The following is a 16,075-nucleotide window of genomic DNA, read 5'->3' as shown; positions in this document are numbered from 1 at the left end:
ATTCTCATGTTTTGTACTGATTTTCTAGACTATTTCAGATACGTTCCAATTTTTTTTCTTTATACTCCCTATTTTAGCTTATTATTATTATTTTGACTATGTATCTCATTATATTTTGATATTTTTGTATTGTAACTTTCCTTTTTTTGTACTTTAAATTATTGCTTCTTTTTATCGTCTTTATTTGCGTACCAATATACTAAATGGGCAACGTATGTATGGTTCTGATGGTAAAGGGTAAAAATTGAAAATTGAATGGTTTCCGAGTTTGGACTAATTATACAAATGTAATAGTTGGGCGCAAAAATTAAACCTCCATATATCAAATGGCTTAGATTATTAAAAACTATCCATTGGTTGGATCGTTAGGAGGGTTAAATAATCACGGAGGCATAAATCGCGGTCGCCTATGGCACTGACAAAATTATACAGAACTAACAAATGGTTGGATTGTTTTACTTTTTTGTACCCAAATTCACTAGGGGAAACCAGACCCTGATTTGATGCCACGTATGTCTCATTAAGAGCGGATAATTGTTTCAGCAGAATGCGACTTTCTCGTCCATAACGAGATGCCTACGGTGATCTTGCGAATCTTGATGGTGTGTGTCCGTGCGCGTGCATTTGTGTGTGTGAGTCGGTATATACAGTTCAATATCAAGGTCTGAATCTTGCCTGTACATACTTAACCTTCCTTTGTCAGACCACTAACTTATTCTTTTTCGTTCACTCAATGGATTGCAAATTGGATAGCAAGTTTCCATCATGCATAATGATAGTGAAGCAAATGCTGATCCATTTATTTATCCAACATCGGAGAAAATGCATGGAATCCTGCACATCATTTAGCCCACTTATTCCATACTACAAATCAGATAGGAGTAACTTTTCTGTGCCTGCGTGGACAGATGGAGACTTGTGTGCAACGGAGACAGCTGAGCCCCATACAGGTTAGCCTTTCTGAGTGTGACCTAAGCCATTAGCCCTTGATGACACATGTAGTGCTCCTGCACAATCAATTTCCCTGGTGCGCGGTTTGGCGAAAAGCCTGTGCAGTACAATCAGGACAATTGGGCAATCTGATCTGCCGCGCGTACTTGTCAAAAGAAAATCGATTTCTTAATGAAAGTACCATCCTAGTCTTATGGAGAGCTATAGGTGGTCCATGTATATATTTAGATCATTTCTAGGTTAGCGGTTAACCAAACTGAGAGCTAGCCTAGGTGCATAAGAAGCACTAAATTTGTACTTACAGAGAATCACATGCCATGGACGATTAATTTTGTACTTTGCATGGATCTTTAGGTTTAACCCCACTGAGTTCCCATACTATATTGTAGACTCCTCCCAGTGTAGTTTGTCCCTTTCTTTTTGAATTGCACTACGTATAGGTGCATGGCCTAGACGGCTAGACCTCACCTTGCACTCCTCTTAGACAGGTAAATGACGAATCCGTGCAATGCAGCAGAGACAGAATTGAGCATGGTGATCAGTTTGGCACTACCGAGAACTTCTAAAAGTGGTAAGCAAATGAGAAAGTTGTTAATTAATTAGCTAAGGGATTGGACCTTCGTACTGAGATAATGCAAGATAAAAGCAGGGGAAACCGCTTGTGTTTTTCAGGCTATAAACTAATCAAATCAGGTAGCAATGGGATCCAACTACCGGTATACCCTCCGAGGAATCACAGACGAGAATAGTGGGAGGTACAGGTCGTCTACTGATTATGTGGAAACCGGAGAGAAGCTTTTGGATGGAGCGAAATATTTTTGATAAAAATATTGAACAAATGAATGACAACCCACACTTGTCATCGTTTGATAACGATATCCTAAATAATTCTTGCCGTCTTGATATATAGAAAGAATGTTTATTCGGAGACACGTTGCTGACGAATTGTCAAACCAGGAGCCCATTGAGGCGGTCCCTGTCAACATTTTATTTATTTATAAAGAAAAGTTAAACAATCTCTAACCCTTTGGGTATGGCCAAAAGCTTGGTTTGTCGACCCCAACCTCCAAAAGCATCTAACTGACACCTCCCACCTCTCAAGCACATATCCTCGGCACCCCTGTGTGCAAGAATCTATCAAGAGCTACCACACCTTTAGGTGCAACCGTGCGTGCTGCCATTTTACTATTTAATTAGTTAACCGATAAAATATTGCAATTTTGTAGTCTTTAAATAACATTGATATGAGATGCATGTCGAACACCACCAAAATTGACGTCTAAATTCGATCTACATTTCAAGAGACAAAAATGATGAACGGTGGCTAGGTTACTATTCCTAATAATTTTTGGATTAGCTTCACAATGGAATTTCTCCTTTTTGTTTCTCGTTGTGTGTTTGAAATGATGCGATATGCCTATGTTGTCTACATTGTAAGTTTTAGACGGTTTTATAACGATAATTTGGTGGTAAAATATCTAACGCCATCGTGCTCTCGGGGCACTAGGTTTGTTCAATATGTGATCCAATGGCTATGGTCGGAGCTCTGGACTTGCACGCAATTAGAGTTCTCTGAGGGTATTTCTTGAATTTGTGGGTGCTCCGACCATGATCACTGAATCCGCGATCCAGTGGCCCTTGTGCCTGGGAAGCATAGGAGCATGTAACATTGGAGAGCATCAGATATGTACATTATTTGGCATGTAATATTGTGTGGTAGGCTGGTAGCATGATAGCACTCAAAGGAGCAATATCACTAGATACTTTCTTCCTCTCTTGTGTGCATTTCACCCTTATTTTTCATGCTGCCATGGTGCGAGTATAAATCAATGTATATATATCGAACTCTTCTTTGTATTCCTTTCCTTTCATCTTCTCCCCTATTATATCCCTCTAAAACTTCATGTCAATATTGAATGTTACAACTTGCAAGGATGTCGAGCTTCTCAACCTACCGCTATCGTCGATGTCAATCTCCTCTCCTGTTTTACCGTCCAGGTTCACATTTATTGAGCAGGAGCAAATCTGGTAGCAAGATCGTTGAGGCCACGATATCCAACCATGCCAACAATATAGCAATTCGGCAAATCCTATTTGACACATAGGGCGTGGAATAGCAACCACGACACACACACACACCTCGTGTGCTAGTCGACCCAACCCAGTACGGGTGTTTTCCCGATTTTCATTCATTGTTTACTGGTTTATTTGGTTTTCCTTCGGGTTTTTTCATGTTTGTCCATTTCATTGTTTGGCACGGTTTCCCCTGGTTTTACATTTTTAGTTGTTTCCTTTTTTTCTCCTATGTTTTTTATCCTTCTCCTTTTGGGTTATCTAATTTTTCTACTTTTCCTTCCAAGTATTGTTCCTTCCTCTTTTTCCTTTTAAATTCATCAATATTTTTTTATAAATCCATGAATATTTCTCATAATTCAATTAAGAAAACACAAACATGTTCAATTCACCAAACCATTGTCAATATTTTTTGAGTTTTTTAAACATTGTGACCTTTTCTATAATAAGATTAAATGATTATAGAAGTGCTCAAACATTTATTAAAATTCATGAAATATAAGACAATTTGTAATACTTTTTATAAAATTCATGAACTCTTCTTAAAAAATGGCCTCTTTAAGAAAATTTAAATTTTTTAACTACAGGATGAACTTCTTTCTTAATACAGGATAAATGATTGTTAAGAAAGTGATGATCATTTTCAATATATGTTTACATTTCATTTTCTAAAATATAATTATTTTCCCTTTTAAAAAATAAAAATTTTATATTTGTGAAGTAAAAAAATTCTATGCAAACTAAATAAAACTGACACAAAATCTTACATGGGTGTGCAAGGCACTACCAACCAACTAAAAACGGATAGAGGGAAAATCAGCCTAGACCGAGTAATGGGCTGGATAAATGGCGAGTGCAGAATAACCGAAATCACTAGTTAACGCACTCTCTCCTCTGATGGTGACAAGTCACTCATATGCAATGCTACACTTGTCGTTACCTGAGAGTTTTGATGAATTTTCTTCCAACACAGGAGGAACTGAAAAAGGGCTTTATTTTTGCTTTTTTCATATATGTTTATCAAAATGAAATATCTCATGAATTCTGCATCCAAATTATAAACCGTTTTCACTGTTGGATTTCTTATGTCGAGATCTTTAAAATAAGATCTCATGTTGATAGATTTCGACAAACTTTTTACACGTGAAAATTGTGCTTCTAAAGTGAATTTAATTTGTGTTTTTGAACTGCACTTGCTCCATGCTTCTAAGTAAACTAACTCCTGCTCCTGCAGGGTGAAGAACACCCGTGCCTCCCACGGAAGCACAACTTTGATGAACAAGCAAGTGTGTTCATAGGGTACAAAGCACACTTATACTTTTTGCGTGTGTGCTTCACGCAGAAACACAACACACATGTGCTCATGACAGACAAAAACAAAAAGAACAAAAAATAGAAGAACGGAAAACCCTCTGAGAAAACCCAAAAAACCGTTTTGACAGGAGGAGCATCTCGTGCGCGACACGTGCCGGCACTGGAGCACTCCCTACGCACAAAATGTTCCCTCGCGCGAGGTACCCATTTAACCGGAGCTCCTAACTGCCACAAGAAGCGGCAGATTGTCGCGGAAAAACACAGGTGGCCATCCGACTGGGCCGGCCCACTAGCACATGAGCAAAGCGAGCAGGCACATGTAACGATCAAGCACTGTAGCGCATCAGATGAAAGTGCGATGGTAGAATCAAGGAATTAGAGTAGAGGTATTGTAGCGACTAGCCAACAATACTGTGGTGAACTCTTCTAGAAAAGGACTCAGGACTCAGAACAAATTTTTAAAAACATGAACATTTTATAAAAATATATTTTCTAAAGAATAAAAATTATATTGGAAATTCTAAAAAATTTAAAACATAAAACCCCTTTTGAATTTTCCAGACTTTTTATAACAAAGGCAACAATTCCTGTAAATCTAAACATTTTTTGTGAAAATGTGAACATTTTCTAAATTTTCAAATTTTTTATGGAACACAGTTTATTTTTGATAAATGAGATTTTTTGAAAATATATGAACATTTCCAAAAACATGATTTTTTTCAAACAATATTTGAAATTCCTGATCATTTTTTGAAAACACAAACGTTTTAATACATAATTTTGAAACGAGATTTTTTTGACATTTCTGCACATTGAAAAAAGAATTAAACTTGAAAAAGAAAAAAAACATCAAAGAAACATAGAGTAAAAACAAGACATAGAAATGCAAAAACGGTTCCAACTTTTTGGAAGGTTTCCAAAACTGATAAAACTGGCTTGAACTTTCTAGATGGTTTCCAAAACCGAAACGAGAATCGTGTGTGCCTATTGTTTAAAATGGGATGACCCACATACTTCACTGGCACGCTTCCCTCGTGCAAAGCTGCAACAGCTTACAAAGTGCGGCAAATAGGAAAACATGTAATCTCTATTAGACGCTCAGTGTGTCAATTAGACTTTTTTTGAGGATTCACTTTGTCTTTTTTTTGTTGAGGCAATTCACTTTGTCAATTAGTCAGCGCTTATTTTTAGACATAATTAGTCAGCGCTTGACACAGGCGTCGTCCAAGCGACTGAGATATGGGCCGGCCCATTTATCCGGTACACACGGTCTACCAAATCCCGGTTTTAACAACTTTCGAGAAGGTTCATGTTCGGTTTTTAATTTGTTTTGGGAACCTTCTAGAAATTTCATAACCAGCTCATCGCGCATTTTTTCTACTGTTTATTCCCATTTGCTTTTTTTTTCGTTTTTCTTTCTTTTTTAGAAAAATGTCAAGAAGTTTTCAGAATTTGTTTCAAATTCATAAAATGTTTCGGATTAAAAAAACTCGTTTCAGATATTTTTTGAATTTCAGAAAATGTACACGTTTTTCAAATTTGTTCACAAAATCAATAAAATATTAAGGGAATACTAAAAGTTTCACGTATTCTAAAAATGCTCCTGTTTCATATAGTTGTTCAAAATTTTAAAATATGTTCGCCAATTTCAAAAAATTGTTCATCTTTCTATAAAATAGAAATTTCCACAAAAAATACATTTTTTTCAAATGAATTAGTATATTGAAAAATGTTCTTGTTTTTCCAAAAAGTGGTCAGGATTTTTGAAAAATTATGCATGTTCTCAAAAAATATCCGTATTGGCAATAAAGTTAGGAATTTGACAAAATAATAATAAACAGTGCCATAGTGTGCGTCGCTATAGACGCCGCCGTGCATGTTGCGCTACATTATGTTGCTCGCTACTGTTTACTCTGCATGGGCCGGGCCAATCTATGGCCCCCCTGGGCGTCACATAGCTGATTGATGTAATATGCGATATATAGGAGCTCCCAGGGAAACGTCCATTTCTAGTTGCACGCGGAATAGGAGGTCTCGTGTAATTGTCAAATCATATTTCATGTACTTTTTGCACACTCGCGAACTTTTGTTTCAAATTTGTGAAGTTTTTTCAAAACTCGTGATTTTTCTTAAAATCCTTGAACTTTTCCAAAAGCATGAATTTATTCAAAATCAGATTTTTTTCTATATTCATGAAATTTTAAAAAATCACAGTTTTCTTAAATTTATGACTTTTCAAATTTGTGATTTTGTTTTGCAAACTCATGAACTTAAAAAAGTGACATTTATTTTTCTAAGAACAGTTGCATGCACTGTAGCAAGTAGGAGAAAAATAATAATTTGCGAGTGAGTGGGAGCTTGCGAGCGTTTACTAGCCCATGCTGGCGACACCCTGGGCGCTGGTTCACCAATTGGCACTGAAGGCACCGAAGAGGTGGAAAAATCATATGTGGCACCTTATGCGCCAATAGGATCAACCGACGCTCATGCGCCGCCTCGTGTGGGCTAGCCCACTAACGCAAGCGGGTGTCCAGCTCGGGTCGCTACGGTTTACCTTTTCTGAGTTGTTAGTTGACTTGACCTTTCACCTGACCCGTTGAAACATTGACTGTCGACCTGTCGAAAAAAGTTTACACACTCGGAAAAAGTTCATATATTTCAAAAAGTTCCTGAATTTGAAAAGAGCTCACGGGTTCAAAAGAAAGTTCATGAATTTTAGAAAGTAAAGGTTAACAAAAAATTTAAAAACTTCATGAATATGAGGGGAAAAGTTCAAAAAAAAATATGAAAATTTTCCTTTAATTTGAAAGAAGATCACGAATTTAAGGAAGAACGTTTACAAATTAAATTTTTTTGCAATTTGAGGAAAAGGGTTTAAATTTTGTTTTTAAATTTGATGAATTCACAAATTGAAAATAATCAAGAATTTGGAAAACAAATTACCAATTTGAAAAAAGAAAATTTAATAAAACCAAACTAAACCAGTCCAAAAAACCCAAAACCAATGAAGGGATAAAACCTTCCAAAAGCTTTCGAAATCAGCCAAAAATACTTTTTGGAAGCTTCAGAAAATCTCGGGAGCGGAGGAGGGAGTTTCCAGCTTGTCTTATTTGGGCCGGCCCATTGTAATATATTGAAGGGGAAAGAGGCGAAATCATTAATTAAGGAGTACTCGTTGCAAAGAACACTCCACTTTCTTAGGTCGCGACAAGTGGCGCATATGCATCGCGTCACTTGTCGCAACCTGGGAGTTTTCCTTTTTTCGTAGATCCGTTTATTCAAAATGTTTTATCTCTTAAACCATGCGTCCAAATCTCGAACCGTTTTCACCATTGGATTCCTCGCGTCGAAATCTTCAAAACTAAATCCCATGTTGATAGGTTTCAACGAACAAAACAGACAAAAAAAACCCGGCGAAAAAACCGAACCGGGAGCACGGTTTTTTCCCTTTCCGAAAGAGGCACGCCCGTGCCTCTCGCAAAATCACAACCGTGCCTCTCGTGGAAGCAAAACCGTGACTCTCATGTAAGGAAAAAAAACAGAAAACGCGTTTTTTTTTCGTTTCCGAGAGTCACAGCCGTGACTCTCGCGAAAGCACAACCGTGCCTATCGCGAAAGCAAAACCGTGACTCTCGTGAAAGAAAAAAAACAGAAAACGCGTATTTTTTCCCCTTTCTGAGAGGCACGGCCGTGACTTTCGCGTAAGCACAACCGTGCCTCTTGCGGAAGCAAAACCGTGACTCTCACGAACGAAAAAAAAACACAAAACACATTTTATTTTTCCCTTTCCGAGAGGCACGGCCGTGACTCTCGCGAAAGCATAACCGTGCCTCTCGCGAAAGCAAAACCGTGACTCTCGCGAAAGAAAAAAAAAACAGAAAATGCGTTTTTTTCGTTTCCGAGAGGCACAGCCGTGACTCTCGCTAAAGCACAATCGTGCCTCTCGCGGAAGAAAAACTGTGACTTTCACGAAAGAAAAAAAAAGAAAACGCGTTCTTTCGTGAATTTTTTTTTAAAATTTTTTTTGATCGAAAAGCTAAGAAAGACCGAGAGAAAACCAAAACCAAAAAAAAACCGTTTTAAAAGCCGAAAACGCGTGCGAAAAAATAAAAAAAAAACAAAATTCGAAGGAAGCGTCCAGAACGCGACACGTGGCGAATGGCTGAGAGCGTCCCAAGTAGCGCTGATCGTTGCGAGGCTTCCGAAGGAGCGCTCGTTAACTAGTTGCTCCCGGAAAGAGGGGTGTGAGCCAATTGCCAAATGGCCAATAACTGGCGCTTAAGGCGCCAAATATGTTTTGACGAAGAGGAGGCCTCCGTGTAATTCCCCTTCGAAAAAATGTTTCTTGGGCCAGTTTAATGACATGCTAACCACAACAAAGCCCAGTAGCCCAACTCACCACAACCAAAGCCTCCCTCGACCAGGTTCCCCAACCCCGCCGCCGCCGCCGCCCCTAAGCTCCCCTCCCACGTCCAGGTCCGGCAACGACGCTCAAGGCTCCATATCCTCCGCTTTGTCCACCCCGAATCCCTCCTGCTGCCTGCCCTGTCGCCGCTTCCCGTACTGTCGGCCGTCCTCGCCGAGAGCCGCTAACTTTGGCGCCACCACGAGCTGGGTAAGAAGATGGTGAGGGGGATGCCCAAATCAAGACCTATCAAAGCGGCGGCCGAGGTGGTCTTCGACCCGTCCGTCTCTGCCCCCCGGAAGCCGCGCCGTGCCGAGGCGCCCTCGTCGAGCAGCGAGTATCACCACTTCATGGTTTGCCCCTGTGTTTTTTTTTCTTGGAGCACATCTGTTCCGAGCCATCATCAGTTCCTAATTTTGTGCTGGCCTTTTCTCCTCTAGGGGTCGAGTCTTTCAAATATGTACCACAAGCCAGCTCCGGCGAAATCTACCGACATGTCTGATGATGAGCCTGACATTGATATTGAGAAGTTGTTGAAAGATGTTGAGCTTTTCGGTAATTATCTCATGCTGCATCCTCGGGCGTTATGAACTGTTTTGTTCTGCTTATTTCAATGTGGTTTAAATTTCAGCATGTGCCATAGCTGCTAGTATACTATGTCAAAGAACAGCTCGCGCTTTGGTCTAGCTATTTGATGACTACCGTAGTGGATACATTGTAATTCAAGATCTCGTATTTGTGAAGCAAAATCTGAAACATTTGGGCAAAACATAACATTGAATAATAATAACTCATAAACCAAACAATGGTAACAGTAATATTACTCTTTCCCCAAAAAGAAGTGAAGTTCTTTCTGGAGCATCTACAGAAACATAGACGCAGTTGAAAGCATTATGTCTTCAAAGTTCAAACCCAAACTATAATATGGAACAGAATGCACATTATATTCTACAACCTATAGGCACACCCAGCGAAAAGAACTACATCCTCAAACAAAAGCACACATCAACTTTTCCAAAACAGAGCTCCAGAAGATCCTGTCGTAGCCAATTAGCGAGCTGTTAAAAAGGATTAGCATTTTGCATAGGCATACAACAACAACAACAACAACAAAGCCTTTAGTCCCAAACAAGTTGGGGTAGGCTAGAGGTGAAACCCATTAGCATTTTGCATAGGCATACAACAGAACAATTTCCAATTATTTCAGATTTTGCTTACTCTTACACAGACTAATATGTCAGTGTTTCTTCAACTAAACAGACTAATAGTGAGCTCATCTCTCCTTGTACGCTTACCATTTGATCTCGAGTTTTTATTCAGGCTCAAACATTCACTCGGTGCTATATTCACAGGTGCCACTACATGGAAGGACAAGAATAAAATACAGAACCGCAAAGTAGTTGAACTGGGTGGAAAGGTAATCTTTGTTTCCTTGTATATCCTGACTTGAAACTTTGCACTATCTCAATAGTTTTCATTTGTCTGCAATAGGCCATTAAGAAGCAGCGTACACCATTATCTGTGGCAATCCCAGCTATGAAGAATCAGCAGAAAAGAGAACAAAAGAAGATTGAGGAGGTATGTTTCTCAGTTACTCTGATTCTGGTTTGCTCTGGAATAGTGAGTGACGCATGATAACTCTGTACAGGAAAGACTGCTTGGGATTTTTAGGAAACAAAACAAGAATAAGAAATTTGAGAAGCTTAGACCAGAGGACCGAGTACTCAGGGCAACTGAAGGGCGCTTCAAGAACGGTATACTCGATGTGAAGCACCTCATGGGAGGACCAAAGCAGTCCTCGTCGTCATCGTTCAGAGATGCGCCGGAGCGGGAAATGAGAAAGGGTAAGAAAGGGAAAGGAAAGGGAAAGGGGAAAGGAAAGGGGAAGGGAGGCCGAAGGAACAGACGTTGATGGAACACCTGCCTATTGTGCTTTGTATACCAAGATACATGCAGGAAGAAGAGGCATTGAGCCGACACCTTGAACCGTTTTTGCATCGAGATATCTTGGGTTATACTAAATCAAAGACATTTATTTTGAGACAGAGAGAGTACTTGTATCTTAAGTAATCTCTCAGTCGAAGTGACCATCCTATGTTACATAACGTCTGATGTTACCCGATGAGCATTTCAGCTTCCCAGAATTCCTTTATTTTGCTTCTGGGGTGCTTGTGCACTTCGACCTATCATCAAAAGACATTAATTTATTTCCCTGTGCTTGTGCACTTCGACCTGATCAGCAGAAGACATTAATTTATTTCCCTTCTGGGTGCTTGTGCATTGTGATTTGATCAGTAAAACCTGATCCTGCGATGACAACTTCGGAGATAATAACAGGTTTAAAGGAGCCAACAATTACAGGGCGGATCGTGTAAGGAGTCTAAATTTTAATTGTCTGTTGCCTCTGAAGATTGCTACGGTTTTTGAACCCATCACTCTAACCCTGATCGTGATCGTGCTGCTCAAACGCCTAGCAGAATCTCACAAATACACAGTACTGACCCAAAACTTCTTGCAACGAGAAATTACAACATTTTGGGCATTCTACCCTTTATTATTACACAGACACTCAAACCCCCCTTCTGATAAGGTAGGCATGCAATGTAAACCGGCTTTCAGGAGAGTGAAGTCACGTTTGATCAGAAGGAGGTCCGCTGTTGGTTTGATCAGAAGGCTCGTGTGTTCTACATACGACTAAATCTAAGCTCATAGCTCTGCATGTTTTCTGTGCATGATGTGTTTGACAACTTCATACGACGAAACAACAATGCCCACCGAAGGCCCAGCTCGTGCCATGCGAGGGCCCGCTCCTCTGAATAGGCCGTTGATACCTTCATTCCTGTGACAAGTGACGCGTTACGAGTGTTATATGCATTGCATTGCGCAGAAAACTTGCTATATGCAAGAGACTAAATAATATATGCTGACGGCAAGATAAAAAATAAATTACCGCAAATTGTTTTGAAATAAACACACCATTAAGCATGCCTGAAACACCTGGCAAACTGTAGCTAAATGATTATGACTATGGCTGCATTTGGTATTTTAGTGGATTCTCATAATCCCCATTAACCCCACCCACCTTTCTCTATTTTAGTGTTTGTTTTACTCACTTTTGCGTGCTTTATGGCTAGTTTTCCACAGCAGATTATAAAATAAGTACAATTCAACACAGTTCAGCAACCTCAAACAAAGCCTATCTCTTTCTCATTTAGAAGGATTCGGCTAATGGAAATGTAAACATAATGATGCTTACTAGCTCATCAGCATATGTGTTCTTGAATGAAGAATTTTATAGTCCCACGTTCTATTGAAGAGAACAGTTTCACTATCGCAGAGGACATGTTTCTCTATGCTAGTAGAGCTTAGGGAGCCTAATTCTTGTTCTAACTTTTGGCTCCACTCTCTTTCCATTTCTAACCCTGATGACTATGGAGTTTTGATGGCACTTATTGAAAACCTAAGGTGGGTATGTTGCAACGGAGTTTGCTGAAGGGAAATGTAAAATACCTCCAAACCTCAAGAAGTATGCGCCTCGTGTTCATGCTCAATACCCTAGCAGGATCCTTCTGAAATGAGAGTGGTAAATTTAGGAAGCGCAGAATATTGAGCAAAAATAAAAAAAAGAAGTATTTTATTTATCGATAGCAGTTAATTCCAAGCTCTTTGCGTACCAGGAATGACCGAGGGCACATAAATCTAACTAACAAAGGACAGTAGAGAGCAGTCTTAAGGAAACTAGTGATAAGCTAACGGTCCAAAGCTCTACTTGCCTCTATTTGTCTGCGTGTCTTGGCAACATCGAGAGGACATGTTGCGCCAGAAGAGATAACTCCAGCAATGAAGCCTGTGGAGAAGTTTGCCCCCATTATAACTGCGGCATTGCTTTGCTCACCAGCTAATAATCCCAATAAGTGTCTCCTAGTCTGTACAGAAAGCATTTACAGGTGGAAAAAGTAGTTAGCTCTACAGGTTTGGCTGAATTCAAATTGTCTAAATCATAATATAATATACTAAAGCTCAGTACAGTATCTCACTGGCTCAAGAACCATCCAACATATAGCTGAAAAGGGGACATCACGTGCAAGTTGTGCTCCCATACCAGTCCACAGAAGATGGTATCCCCGAGCTGTTTGCACTGTCAATAGTATATAGCTTAATCAAAACAAATGAGAACATAAAGCTTCAATTATTAGTTTGTTTGTACAAATTTTTGAGAATAATGTAGCTGGTATGGCCAATTGTTGTGCTTTAGCCATGCAATGATTTGACTGATTCATTAGTTACAGGCCAACAGGCAGTATAGTATGCATACAATTCTCAGGGTGGCTGATGCTTTGCCTCGATGAAAGCACGCCTAGCATAGTCTTCCACATTCCAGGGGGTTTTGCTCCACCACTTGATTGCTTGAACGCCTATATTTGTAATAAGAAAATACATAATTATGTCTGAATAATAGCATAGGGAATAAAGCTGCATCAAGGATAAGTTTCTGTTTCTGTTTCAACTGTTTCAACCATGCAGGTACTGGCAATTTCTGTTGAATCACAAGCTAGTAAATATTTTTATTTTTACTTCTCTAAAAGCATCACTTATCTTAAGGCTTTGACAATGTCTCACAAAGTATTACTGTACACAATCTTCTGACATCTAACAAGAGTTGAAGAGCGAAATTACATATCAGGCCCCCCTTCCATCCCCTAGTACATGTGCTCTCTTTTCTAATAGTGGTAACTGTAAAAAAGCGAGGATTCAGTAGGCTGACCTGCATACGTGTTCTTGCCAACTCAATAGGGGAACAAGTTATACATGCCAATGATCGTGCAATAGATCCAGCAATTAGAGGGGCATATGGCCTAAGTTTGGGATAACTGTGATCTGAATATTCCTCAATCCAATTGCGCAACAGGTCGTAAGAAGGCAGATATATCCCAACCTGGAAAACAAAGCATAGATTTCTAGTGAGATAAAAATGTCAGTTATATCAAAATGTATAATTCTAAGATTCCATGATGCTAATCCAAATTGAATACAGATCCAAGAGGGCACAGAAGATACATTATATCCTAAATCAGTAACAGTCTATAGGAAGATTGTGTCAGACACACCAAACCTCAAACAAGCATTAATATATACACACCACAAATTCTGTTCCTGCTTGTATTTTTGAACACCTCAAATTGTAGGACAAATAATTACTGCTACAGGTGTGATCAAACTTTTTTGAGAAAACAAGGGCATTCCATCCAACTTGCTATTAAAGAGCAACCAATGTGCGAGATCCATATGTTTTTCATCGAAATGAATTAGACCATTGTTATTTTCCTATTTTTGTTCCCTTGCGCTTTACCAAGAGAAATTGTGTCGGACTTCACAGGAGGACAGTAAAGTTATCCTGATTATAAGACCCCTAGAAAATCCTTCGTCATGAATATATAGAACACAACGTTTACAACAGACGAAATGATACTTGAAGATAAATAATGGGAAGAGAAATGTTATAGAGGAAATCAAGTGTGAGGCAAGGAAAGCTCCATGGAATATTAAGGTATGAAATAGATCAATTAGTACAAACAGATTACTAGCCATGGTCAGCTGAAAGGATATACCGTTGGTACAGCTAACGCTAAGCTTGCACCAGTACCTCTCCAGAGTCTAAAAATTCCTTCCTGCAAGGGGTCATAAAATCGTTACTGAAGATGATCAATCCAAAACAGGAAAGCGCAGTGAAGAAGAATGCTCAATAAGTGCATTTTACCTGTCTAGTGATCTTAGAGAACACATCCATTGTTCCTCTGTACTGAAAGCATTCAGGACTGCAGGATGGCCCTAAACCACTCAACTTCAGTCCACCAGGGTTACACCATGGATAGCACCTAAAATCTGACCATATCTGAGCAATGTATTTCAGAGAAAAACAAATAAACACGCAAGCAATACTGTTGTGTAAGAAATTAGCAAAAAATAAATACCACACACACTTTTTCAGAAGAAAAATGACAAAACCACAAATCACCCTGACAGAAGCATATCTGCTTGTCAGTATGTAACTATTATCAGAATTGGGTGCTGCAGATGGTTTATCTACTGCAAAGAAGTATGTACGCATAGATATTAATCTTTTTTTTCCTAAAATAGAATGGGGCACATAACCCAAAAGGAAAAAAAAATCAAGCACGTGGTCTATAAATCTTACAATATACAGAAATGGTCTAACTGATGGTTTTGATTTTCCTCTGTTTCTTAATTAATGTGAACTTCTAATTCATTTCTTGTTGACCAGAGAATTTGTAGGACCATTCAATTGTGAAACCGCTGTGTGTGGGATAGAAGTGGCATCACTGGCATGCTTACCGGATTGTAGACAACTCCAGCGGCCTGTGCCTGTAGTCTTGTCTGCAAGATAAAATAAGGGTTTGAATCAATACATTCGGTCCAACTCTATATGTACATTTTGATTTTTGTCACAAGTTCTGGCCAATTCGCTTGGCAGAAAAATAGTGATCACGCCGACAAACTCTACTTTCTAGGTGTACTTTTATCGGGAGCAAAGAGCAGGCGTTGCCCCCTGTTCACCGAGACTAGAAGCCTCGCGACGGCGCTGGGAAATGGCGGGACCCGCGCCCGCGCCCGCGGAGGACGATTCGCTTCGTTCTGGCGGAGAGAGGCTGGGGCATGGCAATTGGCCGATTGGCACGCTTGTGAGTTGTGAGTGGTGCGGCGCATACCTTGGCGACGTCGAGGGGGTTGACGAGGACGGCGGAGACGACGGCGGCGCCGGCAGCCGCGACGGCCCGCTCCGCGAACCCCATGACGCGCTCGGGAGGCGGCGGCGGCGGAGCGAGCTGCTCCGGGGCTCGCTCCGCGGTGGCCATGGCGAGGCAGGAGGGGGAGAGGAGGAGGAGGCGGCGGCGGACGGATTGATTGTGTGTGTATCGTTGCCGCTAGTTAAGGCGCCGACCACAAATCGCGGCGGCGTGGAGGAATCCTGGAGAGGAGGGGGAGGTGGTGGTGGTCTGGTGGACGCTCGTTCGCGTCGACACGGCTCGTTTTCGAAGCGTACAGCTCCCGAGAGAGATGAAGAAGCGACCACCGCTACCGCGCCGTGCCCACGTGGCCCGCTTGCAGCTACGTGTGTGCCTACGCGTGAGCTGCCGACTTGTGTCGTTGTTGCGAGAAGGATGGCGCTCGACTGCATGGACGTCGAGCCTTGTCAAACTTCCTCTGCTTGGAGTATATATATACCACTCCATGAGTAATACAGTAGTATGATTTGTCTTTTCGATTCTCATGTGGTGTAATCAAACGTCATTTGGTGTAGTAACATCAATG

The 16,075-nt window shown here is 40.4% G+C and overlaps 2 protein-coding genes across 2 annotated transcripts; one reads left to right on the top strand and one right to left on the bottom strand.

The window, feature by feature from the left end:
* Positions 1-8,730: 8,730 nt before the first annotated feature.
* LOC125543313 (axoneme-associated protein MST101(2) protein) lies at positions 8,731-10,950 on the top strand. The gene is made up of 5 exons (XM_048706624.2): positions 8,731-9,096; positions 9,184-9,298; positions 10,096-10,160; positions 10,235-10,321; positions 10,392-10,950. The coding sequence occupies exons 1-5, from the start codon at positions 8,962-8,964 to the stop codon at positions 10,653-10,655; spliced, it is 666 nt and encodes a 221-aa protein (XP_048562581.1). The 5' UTR covers positions 8,731-8,961; the 3' UTR covers positions 10,656-10,950.
* A 281-nt stretch (positions 10,951-11,231) lies between these two features.
* On the bottom strand, positions 11,232-15,775 carry LOC125543308 (mitochondrial carrier protein MTM1). The gene is made up of 10 exons (XM_048706619.2): positions 15,472-15,775; positions 15,098-15,139; positions 14,502-14,636; positions 14,353-14,412; positions 13,509-13,679; positions 13,059-13,158; positions 12,781-12,881; positions 12,517-12,669; positions 12,254-12,312; positions 11,232-11,582 (listed from the first exon to the last, which is right to left on the bottom strand). The coding sequence occupies exons 1-10, from the start codon at positions 15,616-15,618 to the stop codon at positions 11,450-11,452; spliced, it is 1,101 nt and encodes a 366-aa protein (XP_048562576.1). The 5' UTR covers positions 15,619-15,775; the 3' UTR covers positions 11,232-11,449.
* Positions 15,776-16,075: the final 300 nt, after the last annotated feature.

Source organism: Triticum urartu, chromosome 3A (genome assembly GCF_056163025.1).
Source record: "Triticum urartu cultivar PI428250 chromosome 3A, HENAU_Tu73, whole genome shotgun sequence".
NCBI lineage: Eukaryota > Viridiplantae > Streptophyta > Magnoliopsida > Poales > Poaceae > Triticum > Triticum urartu.
Note: the sequence above shows the minus strand (reverse complement) of the source record. Positions and strands in the feature narration are given on the sequence as shown.